Source organism: Lynx rufus, unplaced genomic scaffold (genome assembly GCF_022079265.1).
Source record: "Lynx rufus isolate CCGP_SWC_20201006 ecotype Redwood Valley unplaced genomic scaffold, mLynRuf1.p SCAF_2, whole genome shotgun sequence".
In the NCBI taxonomy this organism is placed as follows: domain Eukaryota; kingdom Metazoa; phylum Chordata; class Mammalia; order Carnivora; family Felidae; genus Lynx; species Lynx rufus.
Genome location: NW_025814834.1, coordinates 127268481 through 127283596, shown reverse-complemented (window position 1 = coordinate 127283596; position 15116 = coordinate 127268481). Strand labels below are relative to the sequence as shown.

At 49.9% G+C, this 15116-nt stretch overlaps 1 protein-coding gene and 2 long non-coding RNA genes across 6 annotated transcripts in view; 1 reads left to right on the top strand and 2 right to left on the bottom strand.

The window, feature by feature from the left end:
- Nucleotides 1-709: 709 nt before the first annotated feature.
- On the bottom strand, nucleotides 710-15058 carry LOC124516039 (uncharacterized). Its single transcript, XR_006962963.1, has 3 exons — nucleotides 14731-15058; nucleotides 2518-2845; nucleotides 710-949 (listed from the first exon to the last, which is right to left on the bottom strand). It is a non-coding gene; the product is annotated as an uncharacterized LOC124516039 (long non-coding RNA).
- Nucleotides 5040-9023, bottom strand: ADORA3 (adenosine A3 receptor). The gene is made up of 2 exons (XM_047085166.1): nucleotides 8396-9023; nucleotides 5040-6149 (listed from the first exon to the last, which is right to left on the bottom strand). The coding sequence occupies exons 1-2, from the start codon at nucleotides 8743-8745 to the stop codon at nucleotides 5543-5545; spliced, it is 957 nt and encodes a 318-aa protein (XP_046941122.1). The 5' UTR covers nucleotides 8746-9023; the 3' UTR covers nucleotides 5040-5542.
- The window catches only part of LOC124516038 (uncharacterized), a 16723-nt gene continuing 15764 nt past the window's right edge, over nucleotides 14158-15116 (top strand). Inside the window, exon 1 of one of the 4 annotated variants that reach the window (XR_006962960.1) lies at nucleotides 14158-14693. This is a non-coding gene — a long non-coding RNA (uncharacterized LOC124516038). The remainder of the gene's footprint in view (nucleotides 14694-15116) is intronic. The other 3 variants (XR_006962961.1, XR_006962962.1, XR_006962959.1) reach the window with 3 other exon arrangements.

The window sequence follows — 15116 nt, the reverse complement described above, 5'->3', positions numbered from 1 at the left end:
CACGGAGTGGTGTCGGTGTGAGTGTCTGAGTGTCAGCAGGCAGGGCCGCAGCCTCCAGAACTCTTGAGAGCTTCCCGGGCAGAGCTGGGGCAAACCAAGGGTATCTGTCCATGCAGAGGTAGAAGCTTCTCTTGGTTCCTATTGGGACTCCTGGCCTGACCACTGATTTTGATTTTTATTTATTTTTGAGCGAGCGAGCGAGCACACACGTGCACTCGAGGCGGAGTGGCAGACAGAGGGATACCAAGGATCTGAAGCGGGCTCTGTGCTGCTGGCAGCGGAGAGCCTGACACAGGGCTCGAACCCATGATCCACGAGATCATGACCTGAGCTGAAGTCAGAGGCGTAACTGACGGAGCCATCCAGGTGCCCCCTGACCAATGACTTTTAGGGTTTGAATTGTGGAACCGCCTCCCAGGTGAATTTAGACCGAGCACTACTTATCACACCCCAGAGCCAACACTTCCCATCAATGGCCAGAGGTGGATGAGCGTCCAGGGTGTTCAATCATGTCCTCTTGTGAGGCAGGGGGACCTCTCTCTCATCCACACGAAGTCAGCATGTCGGCCAGCTCTAGGCCGAGTTTCACCTGCGCCGTGTTGGTTGTGTTACCCATATTGCCTCATTTACTCCTCATCAAACCTCTACGAGTTCAACACATGAACCGCAAGGTGGAGGAAAAAAAAAAAAAGGAAGAAAGGAAGGAGGAATCTATAGTTTAAAAGGGGCTTAAGAGAAATAATGACAAATTACAATATATGGAACTTATTTGGATCCTGATTGAAGCAAACAGTTGAGAAAAGTCTAGACAGTGGCTCCATAGTTGATGATGCTAAGAAATTATGGTTACATTGTTTCAGAGGGGATCCTGACATCGTCAAGAACCAGCCTCTCCGATGGCTCCCGGCATTCATGCTGTTGTTCCCTCTTCAGCCGAATCAGGGCTGGCCTGTGTGATCAAGAAAACCAGTGAAAATTAGATAGCAATTGATCATTTGTGTGGTCATATTTTTTAAAATCAGTATTATTTCTGAGAAAGCTGCGTGCAAATCGTGCACTGGGAATGGCTCGGAGAAAGTGCCGTGAAACCAAAGAAAAGCACCAACAGAAGGAAAAATGGATTGTGCCCAGACGTCAGTGAAGTGCGCAAGTCATGAAAAGGTGACGTTCTAAAGCAAATGAGAGGCCCGGAGTTATAGAGAATGGACGGATGTGTCTTATCAGTATCCTGACTCCCAGGTGGTGCAGTTAGTTCTCCTGGTGCCTCATAAGGGTAGAATTAATTTTTGCTCCTTAGATGGGCAAACTAAGAAGATGAATGGGTAAGAAGCAGAAGCCCACTGATCATTTAAAAACTACCTTTTAGAAATAAAACCCGAAATGTTTGCAGAGGAAATAAATTGATGTCCCCAAATTTCAAGATAGTCAGGGTAGGGCAAGCGGGTGGGTAGGGGCATAGAGGGAACAAGATTGGCTGTAAGTGGACCATTATTAAAGCAGCATAATAGATATCGGAGGGGTCATTTTTCTGGTCTCTCCACTTTTGTGTGCCTCAAGTGTTCCATAATAAAAAGTAAAACAAACAAACAAACCAACTCTGACACAGATATTACAAGGTTCAGTTTTAGGAAACTGCCCCAAGTTCACATGCCCAAGTACAGCCATGATAATCTGATGCTAAATCTGGAGGAAAACACACACACACACACACACACACACACACAGTTCTTTCCATCACACTCTTCTTCTTCCTCAACAGTAACAACACTGCAAAATTATAGATACTTTACGTTTTACAAGGGGACGTGACCTACACATATCACCTGAGTGGTCAGGGCAAGAGGCAGCCTGTTTTCCCATTCCCACCACACCCGGTGTGGCATCAAAGGGCAGAGTTTCTCTAGAAAATACGCATCTGGTTGTAAGAAACTGAATACACCAGTGGGCAATGGCCAGATCACATATGACAATAGACCTCTGGACAGAATTTCTGGACCAGGAAACCAGCATCTTATCTACAGTAACTGGCCGGGGAAGCCGGCCCACCAGTAGTCCAGTTGGTAGGAAGTCAGACCGTAATCTCTAGCAGAAGTCCAGAACGCCAATCGATAATTCCCGTGACCATCAACCCCAAATGGCCAGGGATAACTGACAGCTTCCCAAATTCTTGTCCTGCTTCCAACTTGGGACCAACCAGAGAAAGCCAAATACGCTCTCCTAACCAATCCCACAGGATGCCCACTGCTACTTAGCCCGCCCACAGCTTCCCCAGGCCAGCAGCCTCTAGGCAGGGCACAACTAAAGCCTCCCAGTTTCCCCTGTAGAGCCTGCCCCCCTCCTCTGCACGCCTTTAAGTCTCTGCCGAAATCCAAGTAGCAGTGACTGACTCCCTGGCTACTGCAAGCTTGGGATAGCTTTTGCCTGTTCCCATCTGGTCCTAGCTTATTTCCACAGTTGACTTAATAATAATAATAATAATAATAAATGGGTTAATAAACCCAGCTACTCAGCGCCTACCTTCATTCCAACGAACTCATATGGAGGAGGAGGAAGCAAACTTTGGTCTTGTCTGGAGAGTCTTTTTTTCCTTATTCCTTGCGAACAAAAGCCCAACAGCCACCCTCAACTGTTCAGCTGAAGGGAGCTAGCCGGGAGACAGCCTGGAGGAAGCGCCGGTGACACTAATCTCTAAACCTGAAACCAGGGTGGAGCTCACCACTTCTACCCGAGCCCCTCACCAGGGATTCTTAGTTCATCTTTTCTGAGTCCTCTCGAAAAGGCATTCTCATTGTAAGGGCTTCTTCTGGGCTGGTGGAACATCTTAGCTCAGGACATTCCCATTTCACTGAAACAAAGCAAAACAAAACATAAAAAAAAAGCAACTCCTGGGGCGCCTGGGTGGCCCGGTCGGTTAAGCATCCGACTTAGCTCAGGTCATGATATCGAGGTTCGTGAGTTTGAGCCCCACATCGGGGTCTGTGCTGACAGCTCAGAGTCTAGAGCCTGCTTTGGATTCTGTCTTCCTCTCTCTCTCTCTCTCTCTCTCTGCCCTTCCCCACTTGTGCTTGCGCCCTCTCTCTCTCTCTCTCGCTTTCAAAAATAAATAAACATAGAAAAATTATTAAAAAAAAATTGAACTCCCTGCAAACCCTCAGTGGATCTGCTAAGCAGTGGACTTCAGAGTGGGGGAGTGGGGAGGAGGAGAAAGGGAGAAGAAAGGAGAAAAGTTTGTTTTTTCTGAAACTCAGAAAACTCATCTTCCCACAGCAATGACCCAGGACAGATTGCTGCTTTGTTTTGAGGGAAGTAGTCCCCTTAAACGAAGTTTCTTTCTTTCTTTTTTTTTTTAATTTTTTTTAACGTTTTATTTATTTTTGAGACAGGGAGAGACAGAGCATGAACAGGGGAGGGTCAGAGAGAGGGAGACACAGAATCCGAAGCAGGCTCCAGGCTCTGAGCTGTCAGCACAGAGCCCGACGCGGGGCTCGAACTCACGGACTGTGAGATCATGACCTGAGCCGAAGTCGGCCATTTAACCGACTGAGCCACCCAGGCGCCCCTCAAGTTTCAAAAACAGTAGGTGTGAAGTGTGCTACTGCAATGTTACAGATTGTTTGTAAATTATCAAGCGCCTGTGTCTGGGACTGAAAACTGATCAGCCCTTCCCTCAAGGGTCCAACGGGGCGGAGGTGGTTTCTGGCCAGCAGAATGCAACAGGGTCACCAGAAAATCCCACAGTAAACCCGGGGCCTCATCCTGGAGGGGCATTTTAACTCAGCACAAAAACTAATTCGGGGGGAAAGCCTTAAATCAAACAAGGGACGCCATTAAGGGGAAAATTTGGTGGAGGTTTTGGGGACGGCACTTGGATTTTTAAAGAAAATAGATCCCCAAATGTTGAAGGGGAGGCTGCTGGGCTGAAGGTAGCCTTCCGGGGACAGTGGCGCCGCGGTCCAGCCATTTGCCTTTAAGATAGATTGTGAGCGGTGCAGGGAAGTGGGTGGGTGGGTGACCAGCTCAGTTTGGGGTTAGTAGGAAAGTAGACGGATGTTTTTCAACTTCCCAGACAGTGTTCTTCTTCCTGGGGTGATAGGGGGAGACAAGCGGGGACTTTTACTGAAATGAAATGTTAACTAGATAAATATGGTTATCGTGTCCTGGCCCAAGATTGCGGTCGGGATAAACTTTCAGAATCGGCTAAGACTAATAATAATGATGATAATAATAAACCATTTTCAGTATACTTATCCTCTTGGAAGTGGTTTAATTGAAATCCCATCTTGCTGTCTCATCAAGTTTATATATTCATTGTCTGGGGAAAGTCCACAGCTGCAAGTGTGCACGGACCACACCAGAGATGTGCCCTTGAATCTCCAGAGCCACGCTCAGTGTTTGAAAGGTGTGGCTGGAACTCTGTCCCCGCCTGGCGTACCTAAGTACGGCCGTGCTCGAGCATTCAAGCTGTACTTTGTATCCATGTGTCTGCTGATTGTACCTTAGATGAACTTGAGAGTTTGCACTTTGGAGAAGTTACAAGCCCCTCTTCGTGTCTGAGAATAGGTGGAGAGGAGCTTGGGATCTCCCAGAAGGCAGGGCTGAGTTTCAATCCTGGCTCTACTACTTGTTAACTGTTTGATTATAGACAAGTTATTGAACCTCTCTGTTCTTCCATTTTCTTCTGCACAGTGAAGAGGATAGTAATGGTGGGACCTACCCCAGAGGTAGTGCATACCAATGTATGCAAAGTAGGTAGTGCATAGAAAGTGCTAAGCAAAGAATAGCTATACTCTCTCTCTCTCTCTCTCTCTCTCTCTTTTTTTTTGCCTCTTTTGACCCTTCTCTAACAATTGATGAATGGTTCATAAAGTTGGCAAATGCTCCGATCAGCCCAGGAAAAAGGAACAGGGTATTCTAGGCAAGGAGTGAGGGCCCCAGAGTCCAAACAGGTGAACATGGCAAGCAGGTTGAGTGCCACGAGCAGCCAGCTGGGGTCTGCAACCCCAAGTGACCCTGACCCCCAGCAGAGAGCTACACAACAGTTAGCCGTCATCTTTTATTTACTCAAATACATTTACTCAAATACTGGTGAATTCAGCAGTTTAAATCCCCCTTTGTTAAACTCTGCTCCCACCATCTCCCTGGCATCTGATGGTGTAGGTGTCTCTGCTTGGTTTCACGACAGAAAGGAACTGAGTCACCACCACACACATCCAGATCGGGACCTTTCATCAGTAAGTCAACAAAGCATCCTTCAGATACCTTGACTTCTCCTCCTTCCCAAACAGGAAGCAGTAGTAACAGTAGAACGCTTTCTTCAAGTCAGTCATTCAGAACATAGAATCAAAGAAAGACAAGGAAAAAATTGGATAATAGAAAGGGGGTGTTAGGGGAGGTACCACTGGGGGCAGCCAGTCAAATGCTCCCCACTCAGTAGAAGGAATTAAGGACATGAAAGCCTTTGGCTCAGATGGGTGGTTCTTCAAGTGTTTACTGATGCCGAATCCGAAGGTCAATGGGGTGAAGAGGGGTCTTTCATGGATAGCTACTCAGAAGTCTGATCAGTGCTTGGGTCCAAGGAATCAGAGGACTGGCAGATCATACAGGTTTTGAAGATCAAAACATAGGTTTCCTTGAACTTCTTTATTTTGTACGCATAGACAATAGGGTTCATCATGGAGTTAGCATGGGAGAGCAAAATGCCCAAGTAAAGTATAATTTGCGGCACCTCACCATGGAAGTAGGTGATACAGTTGATGATGGATAAAGGCAGCCAGGACAAAGCAAACAGGAAGAGAACCAGAAACAGAGACTTGGCCGTCTTGAACTCCCGTCCGTAAAACGTGCCTGTCTCTTTGGAGCTCGAGAAGCTCTGATTGAGTTTGTTCCGGATGACATAGAATATGTCAAGATAGATGGCGCACATAATAACCAGGGGGATTAAAATCCACGTGAAGAAGCTGAAGTAGACCATGTAGTCCATCGTCATGACAGAACGGAACTGGCATGAAAGGGAGGTGACATTTCTGTAGTACTCGGAGGTCAGTTTCATGTTCCAGCCAAACATGGGGGTCAGTCCCACCAGGAATGACACCAGCCAGCAAAGGCCCAGGGCCAACCATATTCTTCTTTGAGTGGTGATCCTCCTGTATCTGTTTGAATGGAAGAGAATGGGTGAGTTCACAGTAGGAATTGCTAAAGGAGTGGGGGAGGGGAAGGTGAGGCTGGAGAGTGCTGGCATTCCTGCAAATTTCTCCAGGGACTTCTTTTTTGTTTTTTGTTTTTTTCAAGAAATACCACGGGGCGCCTGGGTGGCTCAGTTGGTTAAGCGTCCGACTTCGGCTCAGGTCATGATCTCATGGTCTGTGGGTTTGAGCCCCACGTCGGGCTCTGTGCTGACAGCTCAGAGCCTGAAGCCTGTTTCAGGTTCTGTGTCTCCCTCTTTCTCTGACCCTCCCCTGTTCATGCTCTCTCTCTCTCTGTCTCAAAAATAAATAATAAAATGTTAAAAAAAATTAAAAAAAAAAAAAAGAAATACCATCTAGAATGGATTAGAAATATGTTGCCACACTCGCAGCTCAAGAACTCTTTGATTCCTGGGAGGATAAGAGTTTTCTAAGTCTCCTGGCATCGCCTACTTGGTGAGAAACTATCTCCTCAAAGCGTGTTTCCGGCCATGTTTTGTTTGGCCCAGGAATTACACTTTGCCTCTCCCACACTCCCCCCCACCCGTGCCTGCCCCTGCTTCTCTCTTTGCAATGGCATCCACACTTGGTGTTTGAGTCACATGGGTCTGTGGAGTTGTGGAGTTCAGGTTCAAGTGCTTCCAGGACCTAAAATGACTCATCCAACAAGAGTCACCATCTCTCCTTCCAGCATCCTTCCTGACAACATTCCACACAGACTATGAGAAGGAAACTGATTGTGTTAAGCACCGACTGTGTCCTCAGGAGACTTTAGCTCAATTAAATTTCACAACAGGGGCACCTGGGTGGCTTAGTCGGTTAAGCGTCCGACTTCGGCTAAGGTCATGATCTCAACAGTTCGTGGGTTAGAGCCCCGCGTCGGACTGTGCTGACAGCTCGGAGCCTGGAGACTGCTTCGGATTCTGTGTCTCCCTCTCTCTCTGACCCTTCCCCCACTTGTGCTCTGTGTCTCTCTCAAAGATAAATAAACATTAAAAAAATAAAATGAAAAAAACCTCACAACAAACAAAAGCTATCTCTATGATAATGTCCATTTCATTGCTGGTGACGGGTGAGGATAACAGTCGTTTGAACTACCATTGATCGAGCACGGACTGGGCAGGCATTTCGTTTTTTTAGAAAGATATATTTTTTTTAAGTTTATTTATTTTGAGAGAGAAAGAGTGCAAGCGAAGGAGGAGCAGAGAGAGAGGGACACAGAGAATCCCAAGCCGGCTCCGCAGCTGGCAGCACAGAGCCTGATGGGGGCTCTGACTCACAAACTGTGAGATCATGACCTGAGACAAAACCAAGAGTCAGATGCTTAACCGACTGAGCCACCCAGGGCGCCCCGACCTATGGAATTTCATGAGGAAGTTGCAGTCGCTGTCCCCACTTTATAGGTGAAAAAAAGAAACGGGCAAGTAACCTGCACGAGCTGGAAGCAGCAGAGGTAAAAATGGAAACGAGGTAAGTCTGAGTTCAGAGTTCCAAAGTTAACCACCGTGGAAAGACGAGGAACCAAAGCTGAGAAAGTTAAACAACTTGCCCCAGCTCAGAGCTCAAGATCCGGGCTTTGACCCCTGGCTTGTTTGCAGGTTTGCAGGTTTGCAGGTTTCTCCCCACGTCTCTTCCCCAAGACCAGACAGGAGGAATATGAGATAATTGCTATTCAGGACTCTTGGGGAATGAGATGTCTCCACTGGTGGGCCTATTCTATTCACATGGTTACAGGAAAGGTTGTTACTGCTTTCTGCAGTGGAGAATGTTTTGATCCCCGTCTCTACAGGGAAGAGGAAGCAAAGTTAAAGTAACTTTAAAATAACCTACATCTGCAAAGAACAGAACCATCCATTTATCCCCGCCTATTCTTTTCTGTTCGCTCCTTATTTTATCTGGTAGGTTTCCAACATTTCTAAAACTCAAGAACAGTTTTTACTAATTAAAGATGCATCAAGCTTTCATCATCCTTAGCTGCCCCGGGGGCCCGAGCATACACGCCCACAGTCAGTGGAGAAAGATCGAGCATTCCTCTGTTCCAGAGTCCCAGCTCAGCGTCATTAAGCCCCTCACACACCAAATGGTGCAAAGAAATGTAGTGCCCTCTTTCAAGTTCAGAGGCCAGTCTGGATTTGTTTTCACTGAAAACTCGTCTGGGATCTGAATTTTGTAGCCCCATGTCCCAGGCGCCTCCATCACACCTCCCCTCTTACCTGACTGTGAGCTTGACCCGCAGGTATCGGTCCACGGCAATGGCTAGCAAGGACATGATGGAGGCATGGGTGAAGATCAGCAGTAGGCAGGTCATGAAGAGGCAGTTATAAAAGTGGATTGTGATACCCAGGCTGATGACAATGGCCAAAGGCATGACCAGCACCCCAACGGCAATGTCAGCCAGGGCCAGGGAGACGATGAAATAGAAGGTGGTGGTCTGCAGGCTGGGGTTCAGCTTGACCACCCAGATGACCAGCACATTGCCCACTATGGCACAGAGCCCGATGAGAATCTCCACGGTGATGTAGGTCACGTTGGCCAACAACAGGGCAGTGCTATTGACAGCCATCTTGCTCTCGCCAAGGAGCCTCCCTAGTAGCAGGCGTGCTGACGGGATCCGTGCAGCCCGGTGAGTCGAGCTCTTGCCAGGCACCTCACTTGAGGTTCAGGGGCAGCAGCAGCAGTCTGAAACTCACAACTCGCTCATTCCTTCTCTTCTCCGATGGGACACTCCCTTGGAGACGCCCCCACCTTTTCTTAGAGAGAGCCCATCTAGGGGCAATCACTTCTTGCCTCTTTGTGGGCCACACATCCCTGGGCTCCCGGAAGTGTGGAGGACAGTTCTCTGTGGGCTGAATCTGAAAGTGCTGCGGCTCTTAGTTCCCCAGACAGACACGCTCAAGACCTCTGCCTCCTGCCCCCAGGGGGCCACTTGAGCTCCATCGAGATAAGCAGCCCTCTTCAGCGGTGTTTCAGGAAGTAAGATGGGCCAAGAGGAAGCAGAGACCAGGGACGTTCAGCCAGAAGATGGAAAGAGAAGAGGAGGGGTGTGAATGGCAAGGAGAAGGCTCTGAATTCATTCACTGGGGGACCGGATAGGAGTGTAGTGCTGGGTGGGAGAGCAGTGGAAACACAGACTCTTCTATTCTGGCTTTCTGCTGACTTAGCAGAAAGATCCCGTGACAAGGAAGCAAACGGGAGCCACAGGGGAACAAGAAATAGATTGTGGTGGCAGCCTTAGCCAGAATTTATTGTTTGTTTGTTTTTTTAGCGTATGTTATAGACTGACTGTTTGTGTCCCCCCAAAATGTATATGTTGAGATCTGATCCTCAAAATGATGATATTAGGAGGTGGGGTCTTTAGGAGGTGCCTAGGTCTTGGGGATAGAGCCCTCAGGCATGGGATTAGTGTCTTATAAGAGACGCCCCAAAGAGTGTCTTGATCTTGAACCTCCCAGCCTCCAGAGCAGAATTTCTATGGCTTATAAGCCACCCAGTCTGCAGTATTCTGTTACAGTAGCTTGAACAGACTAAGACAGTGCAGACAGCAAGCACTGAGGCCAGCTGGGACCCAGCTTTTGCATCAAAGATCCTTTGCCCAGGCTCCTTGATCAGTGGGTTAAGCGTCTGACTTTGGCTTAGGTCATGATCTTGCAGTCGGTGAGTTGGAGCCCCGCGTCGGGCTCTGTGCTGCCAGCTCGGAGCCTGGAGCCTGCTTCGGATTCTGTGTCTCCCTCTCTCTGTGTCCCTCCCCCACTTGCACTGTCGGTCTCCCTCATATGAGAGAGAGAGAGAGAGAGAGAGACCCGTTGCCAGAGGACAAGGTAAGATCCCCTGCTCAGAAGGGCAAAAACACTCAGCACCTCCCACAAGCATCACATCTGCTGACTCCACATTTCCCCCTGTCAGCCCACACGCCCACCAATGTCTCACATGCCCTCACACCAGCAACCACCCCTGTGACAAATCTCTTTGAGGAACAACAGGACAACAGGATGACCGGCCAGGCAGAAAGGAGAGAAAGGGCCACGCGTGTACATAATCACAGAGCATACCCCTCCCACTCGCCCACCCCCACCCGCATGAAAAGAGGAACCAAACTGCTTCCCTGGAAGTTGCTCATCACCTTGTCTGAAGCTTCTGGAAATCAGACACTTAAATGCAATTGTTATTTAAGGTCCAGTCCTGCCCACTGGGTTTATTTAGAGACACAGCAAGAAGGGATGGGTGGACCCGAGCTCACACAGTGGATCGGAAGGTTTATAATATTTGCCTTAAATAACCCCAATCTACGCGCAGCCAGAACTAAAATTCAACACCGACAACAGCGTTGCTCACATCCTTGCCAGGGCACCGGTGAGATGCCTCGGGGCCGTGGCATTTCCACGTGACCCTCTGCTCCCCCCACGCCCTCTCCCCCCATCTCAAGTTGGCCCAAGTCTGAATAGCCTTGCCCATGCCTCCTGGACTTGCCACTTCACCCTGGCCCAACCCCCCAGACATTAAGGGGCAGTGGCCCTCTCCAGCAGCATCGCCGCCTTTCCAACGTTTTCTAGTGTTAACCATGCCCACATCCCTGCACCGTGGGAACTTGAGAAGCTTAGCCAGCCTCCAGCGCAGCTTCTCACAAGAGTATCTACTGCAACTGCTTTCTTTATCTCTGCTTCAGGGGAGGAAGTCACAGAGAGCAAGTTCTAGGAAGAAGTCGCTCTCGCCCTAAAGCAATGGTTGAATTTTGGTGACAGGGTGTAAAAAAAAAAAAAAAAAAAAAAAAAAAAGTACCGTCTCTGCTAGCCCCTTGCCACCCGGTAGGACCAAACAGCCAATATGTGAGAGCAAGACACTCTGGGGTAGGGACCAGTCATATTGCTACATTGGGGCGAATGTATAGTAAGGGAGCAGTTTCCAGGGAGGTGCTTGGCCACCCAGGTCTGCCTTGCTCCACGCTCGAGAGCTGGTCAGGCAACAGACAGCTTCCACATTTAGAGAGAGAGGTGTGAGGGGGGCTGTGTCATTATGAGCCAGAAGCTGAGGGAGGGAGAAGGTGGCAGAGGCCAGGAAAGTACCTGAGCCACGGATCCAGCCACAGAAAGTGGAGCAAGGTTTTGGGGATGGATTCCACAGCTAGAGCTGGAAACCTGATCTTTACCCCTTTCATGCTCCCTTAGGACCTGAGTGAGTCCTTTTCTAACCAGCCCATCTCGGCTGTATTAGAGAAGCCACGGAGAGGGCTTTGTGTCCCTGCACCTGTAACAAGAGCAGTGTGGTGGGTGCAGAATAGCCTGGGAGAGAATAATCTAGGGGGAAAAGGAGAGGCTGGGGCCGCACTTGAGACACCTTGACCTAGACCCCTTTTCCCACCTGGGAATAGTGTCTCCTGAATTCTCTGGACATTTCCTGTCCAGGAACCAAGGGAAGGCTGAACCCATCCGTGCTCAGGGGGGTGACTGGAGGGATGAGGAGAGAGGTTTCCACATTACTTAGCATTTTTGCCTAGTATTGGGTCCTGAGCCAACTTCTCACTCCAGACCGAGTGCCAGAAGGCAACCTGGAAAAGAAGAGAGAGCAGGCTGGAAAAGAAGACAGAGAGGCCAGGACAGATGGACATCTTGTCCCCCCTCCCCCCACACGCCCCACAGCTGCTCTTGGGTAACTTCCCTCATCTCTCATGGACACGCCGTCTCAGCCCCCTGAGCCATCCCCAGAAGCAAGTCTCCCCACAGCCTCTATGCAGCCCTCAGGATCAAGTCCGGCCCCTTCGGAATGACAAACGAGACCCTTCGAGGTGGGGTCTCCCAGCCCCCTGCAGCCTCCTGGTGCCTGGATCCCCCTCTTCTCCAAAACCATAAGCACCACCATGATTTCTCTTCCTCCCCAACGTGTGCCCAGCTTAGAAAGCCCTTCTCCCTGTGTCTACCTAGAACACAAGCACTTTTCCTTCAAGACTATTCTCGAACAGGACCCTGAAGAGAATTTCCCAGACATCCCCTCACCATGCTGTGTTTATAAGCCCCTCCCCTGCTATCTACGCCCCTGGAGCATAGGGGTCTCCACTCATCATTTCTAGCCCCACCACCATGGCTGGCAGGTTGCAGGTGCTCAAGTATATTTCTGATAAATGAATGAATAGGAAAGCTCCTCAGTGAACCAGGGGGCATCAGCTTGGCACTAAGCATAGAATCAGCTAGGACCGGTTGAGCATGTTCCCTCATACCACCTGCCACGGTGAGGGTTTTACTTTCATGGTCTCATTCAATGCTCTCTGATGAAATGTTGACTATAATCACAGCTGAACAAACTAAGCCTCAAAAAGGAGAAGTAATTTGGGGGGTCTGGGTGGCTCAGTAGGTTAAGCGTCCCACTTTGGTTCAGGTCGTGATCTCGTGATTCGCGAATTCAAGCCCCGCGTCAGAGAAGAAAGAGGCGACCAAGATCATGGGAACAGAGCACCAGCATAGTGTAGGTCTGGTACCTGCTCTGAATTACGGACAGGTGAAAGAATGAGCAGGGCACTTGGCAGGGCTTCAGGGGGAGATCTGGAATAGAAAGAAAACCTTTTGTTGGACCAGAGTGCCAAAAAAAATTTTTTTTTTTTACATTTTTTAATAGTTATTTTTGAGAAAGAGTGAGAGACAGAGTGTGAGCAGGGGAGGGACAGAGAGAGAGGGAGACACAGAATCTGAAGCAGACTCCAGGTTCTGAGCCTGATGCGGGGCTCGAACTCACAAACCGGTCATGACATGAGCTGAAGTCGGACATCTAACTGACTGAGCCACCCATTTCCCCCCCCCCGACCAAAATTTTTTTAAATAATAAATTATAAGTGAGATGTGGCTCAGGGAATCTCCCCATCTAAAAGAAGGGCCATGTCTGTTTTGGTTTTATTAAAAGAACATGGACTCCATGGAGGAGGCAAGGATCGGGGAGGGAATCCATCAACCTGAACCACAGGAAAAGCATCTGAGTCCTAGGGAAAGGCCTCACCTGTCCCAAACCCTGGCCCGACACCCCTGGACACAGCTCAGCCACAGGGCTGCAACCTTGCCCTTGGGGTTCTGCTTAATGTCAGGAGAGGCTGGTCAGACAGATGTTCATCTGCTCCTTTGCAGCTTCCCAGACAAGCCTGAGAAGCCCCAGCAACCACCCTGCACTCACAGCAAGATGCTGTCTGAGCAGGAGCCCGGGGGCGGGGGGGGGGGACCCTCTGGAGTCCTAGAAACTGGTCCAGGAGGCTGCTGAGACAGGATGTCAAGCAGCTGGGAGGTGGGGGCTCCCGCCTGGGGTTGGCTCACATGGACTCCACTGCTGCCTGCAGAATTGCACAAAATCAGTTTGTCCGCTTCCTCTTGGCCCCATCACCACTTCCCCAAAACCTTATATTTTTATAAAGCTTCTTGCTTGCTAGCCAGCAGTGGAGGCTTAAGAGTGAGGTGGCCAAGAAGGTGGCCTCTCCCAGCACCCCTCCCTTCCCTGCTCTCGGTCAGCACAGGAGGAGGAGACTGGGCCTTTCCAGAAGCCTTCCTCTAGGGGCTGATCTGGAGGCACTGTCCCCAGGGGGCTTCCTAGTAGGGCCCATTGACCTGAGCCACACCGGCTTGGCCAAGGAGCCAGGAACTGTGGCCCGAGTTTGGGATACTCAGAACCAGTACAAGGGGCAGAGGGAGGTCAAGGTCCCTTCACTCTGAGCAACAGGAAATCCTGCTCAACAAAGGGAAACTCCTTGGGGGTGCACGCCCCACCCTCCAGACACTCCACTGCACCTCGTGTGTCAGGAGGCCTCCAGGCCCTAATGGAGAGTCCAGGGAAGGGTTCAGCTAACTCTAAACTTGTTCCTCTAGGCACTCAGAAAGCAAGGAGATGCTCATACTACAAGAGTCTTAGCGAGGGCAGAGGCTTCCCCGCACCAGTTTCAAGTGTCCACAAGGCTTATTCCCGAGCATCGGCAGGGACTCTGTGCTCAGCAGTGACCACCAGGTGGCAGCACGTTCCCACTGCCTCCCAGACCTCAAGCTGAGCGAGAAACCGAGAAGCTGGGAGGAGTTGGTGGCACCCCCTTTCAGTGCTGCTTAGAGCGACCTCAGATGGTGCGGAACACGAAGGAATCGAGAATGAAGGGCAAAGGAGAAAGGGATAGATTGCCAACTGCCTAAGTTCAACTTGATCCCATGGAATATTTCTGGGCCGCACTAAATTCAATGCTCTTGACTCAAGAAGGTTGAGAAGCTGCTTCTACTTATTCAAGCTTGTGAGTATTCCAAGAAAAACAGTATCTGTGTTTTTCTGTAGAGTGCACGACGCCGCTCACACACTCCGCTTCACTCAGTTAGCAAAACCACCACCCGAGAGGCCCGTCTTACTCATCTCTGCCCGCAGCAGAAGAAACTGAGGCCCGGAGGCTGGAGGGGTCTGCTCAGGACTGTCCCTGTACCAACATCAGAGGGGACTCGGGGACAGGAGCCTCTCACCGGCCTCCTCACCTCAGGAGAGGACAGTGAAGACGGGGAGAGGGCTTGTCAGGTGAGGTCCCGCTGGGATGTTTTGCTCCCCGCCATACCTATATCACCGGTCCCTTCCTTGGCACCTGCCAGGCTCTGACCAGTCGTCTCCCTTCTGTGGGCAGTTTTGCTGGCCTTTGCTGGTGAGCCTCCTGTCCCGTGATTTCTCAAAACATTCTGGGTGTCTTCGCAACTCAGCCCCCGGCTTCTTCTAATCACCCACGCGGGGTGTCACCCCCAAGTCCCAAAGCGGGCAGGACTCAGAAGCCAACTGTACATCCTGGTGTCAACCCCTAAGCCCTTTATCTACACACCAGAACGTGCAGGAACGAACTCTGATCCTAAATGTTTACAGCGGGGCCGTATCCTGCCCCCCACCCCTCTTTTTTTTTTTTTTTTAACCTTCCACCGAACAAATGTGGCGCCACTCCTTAACGAATCGGGT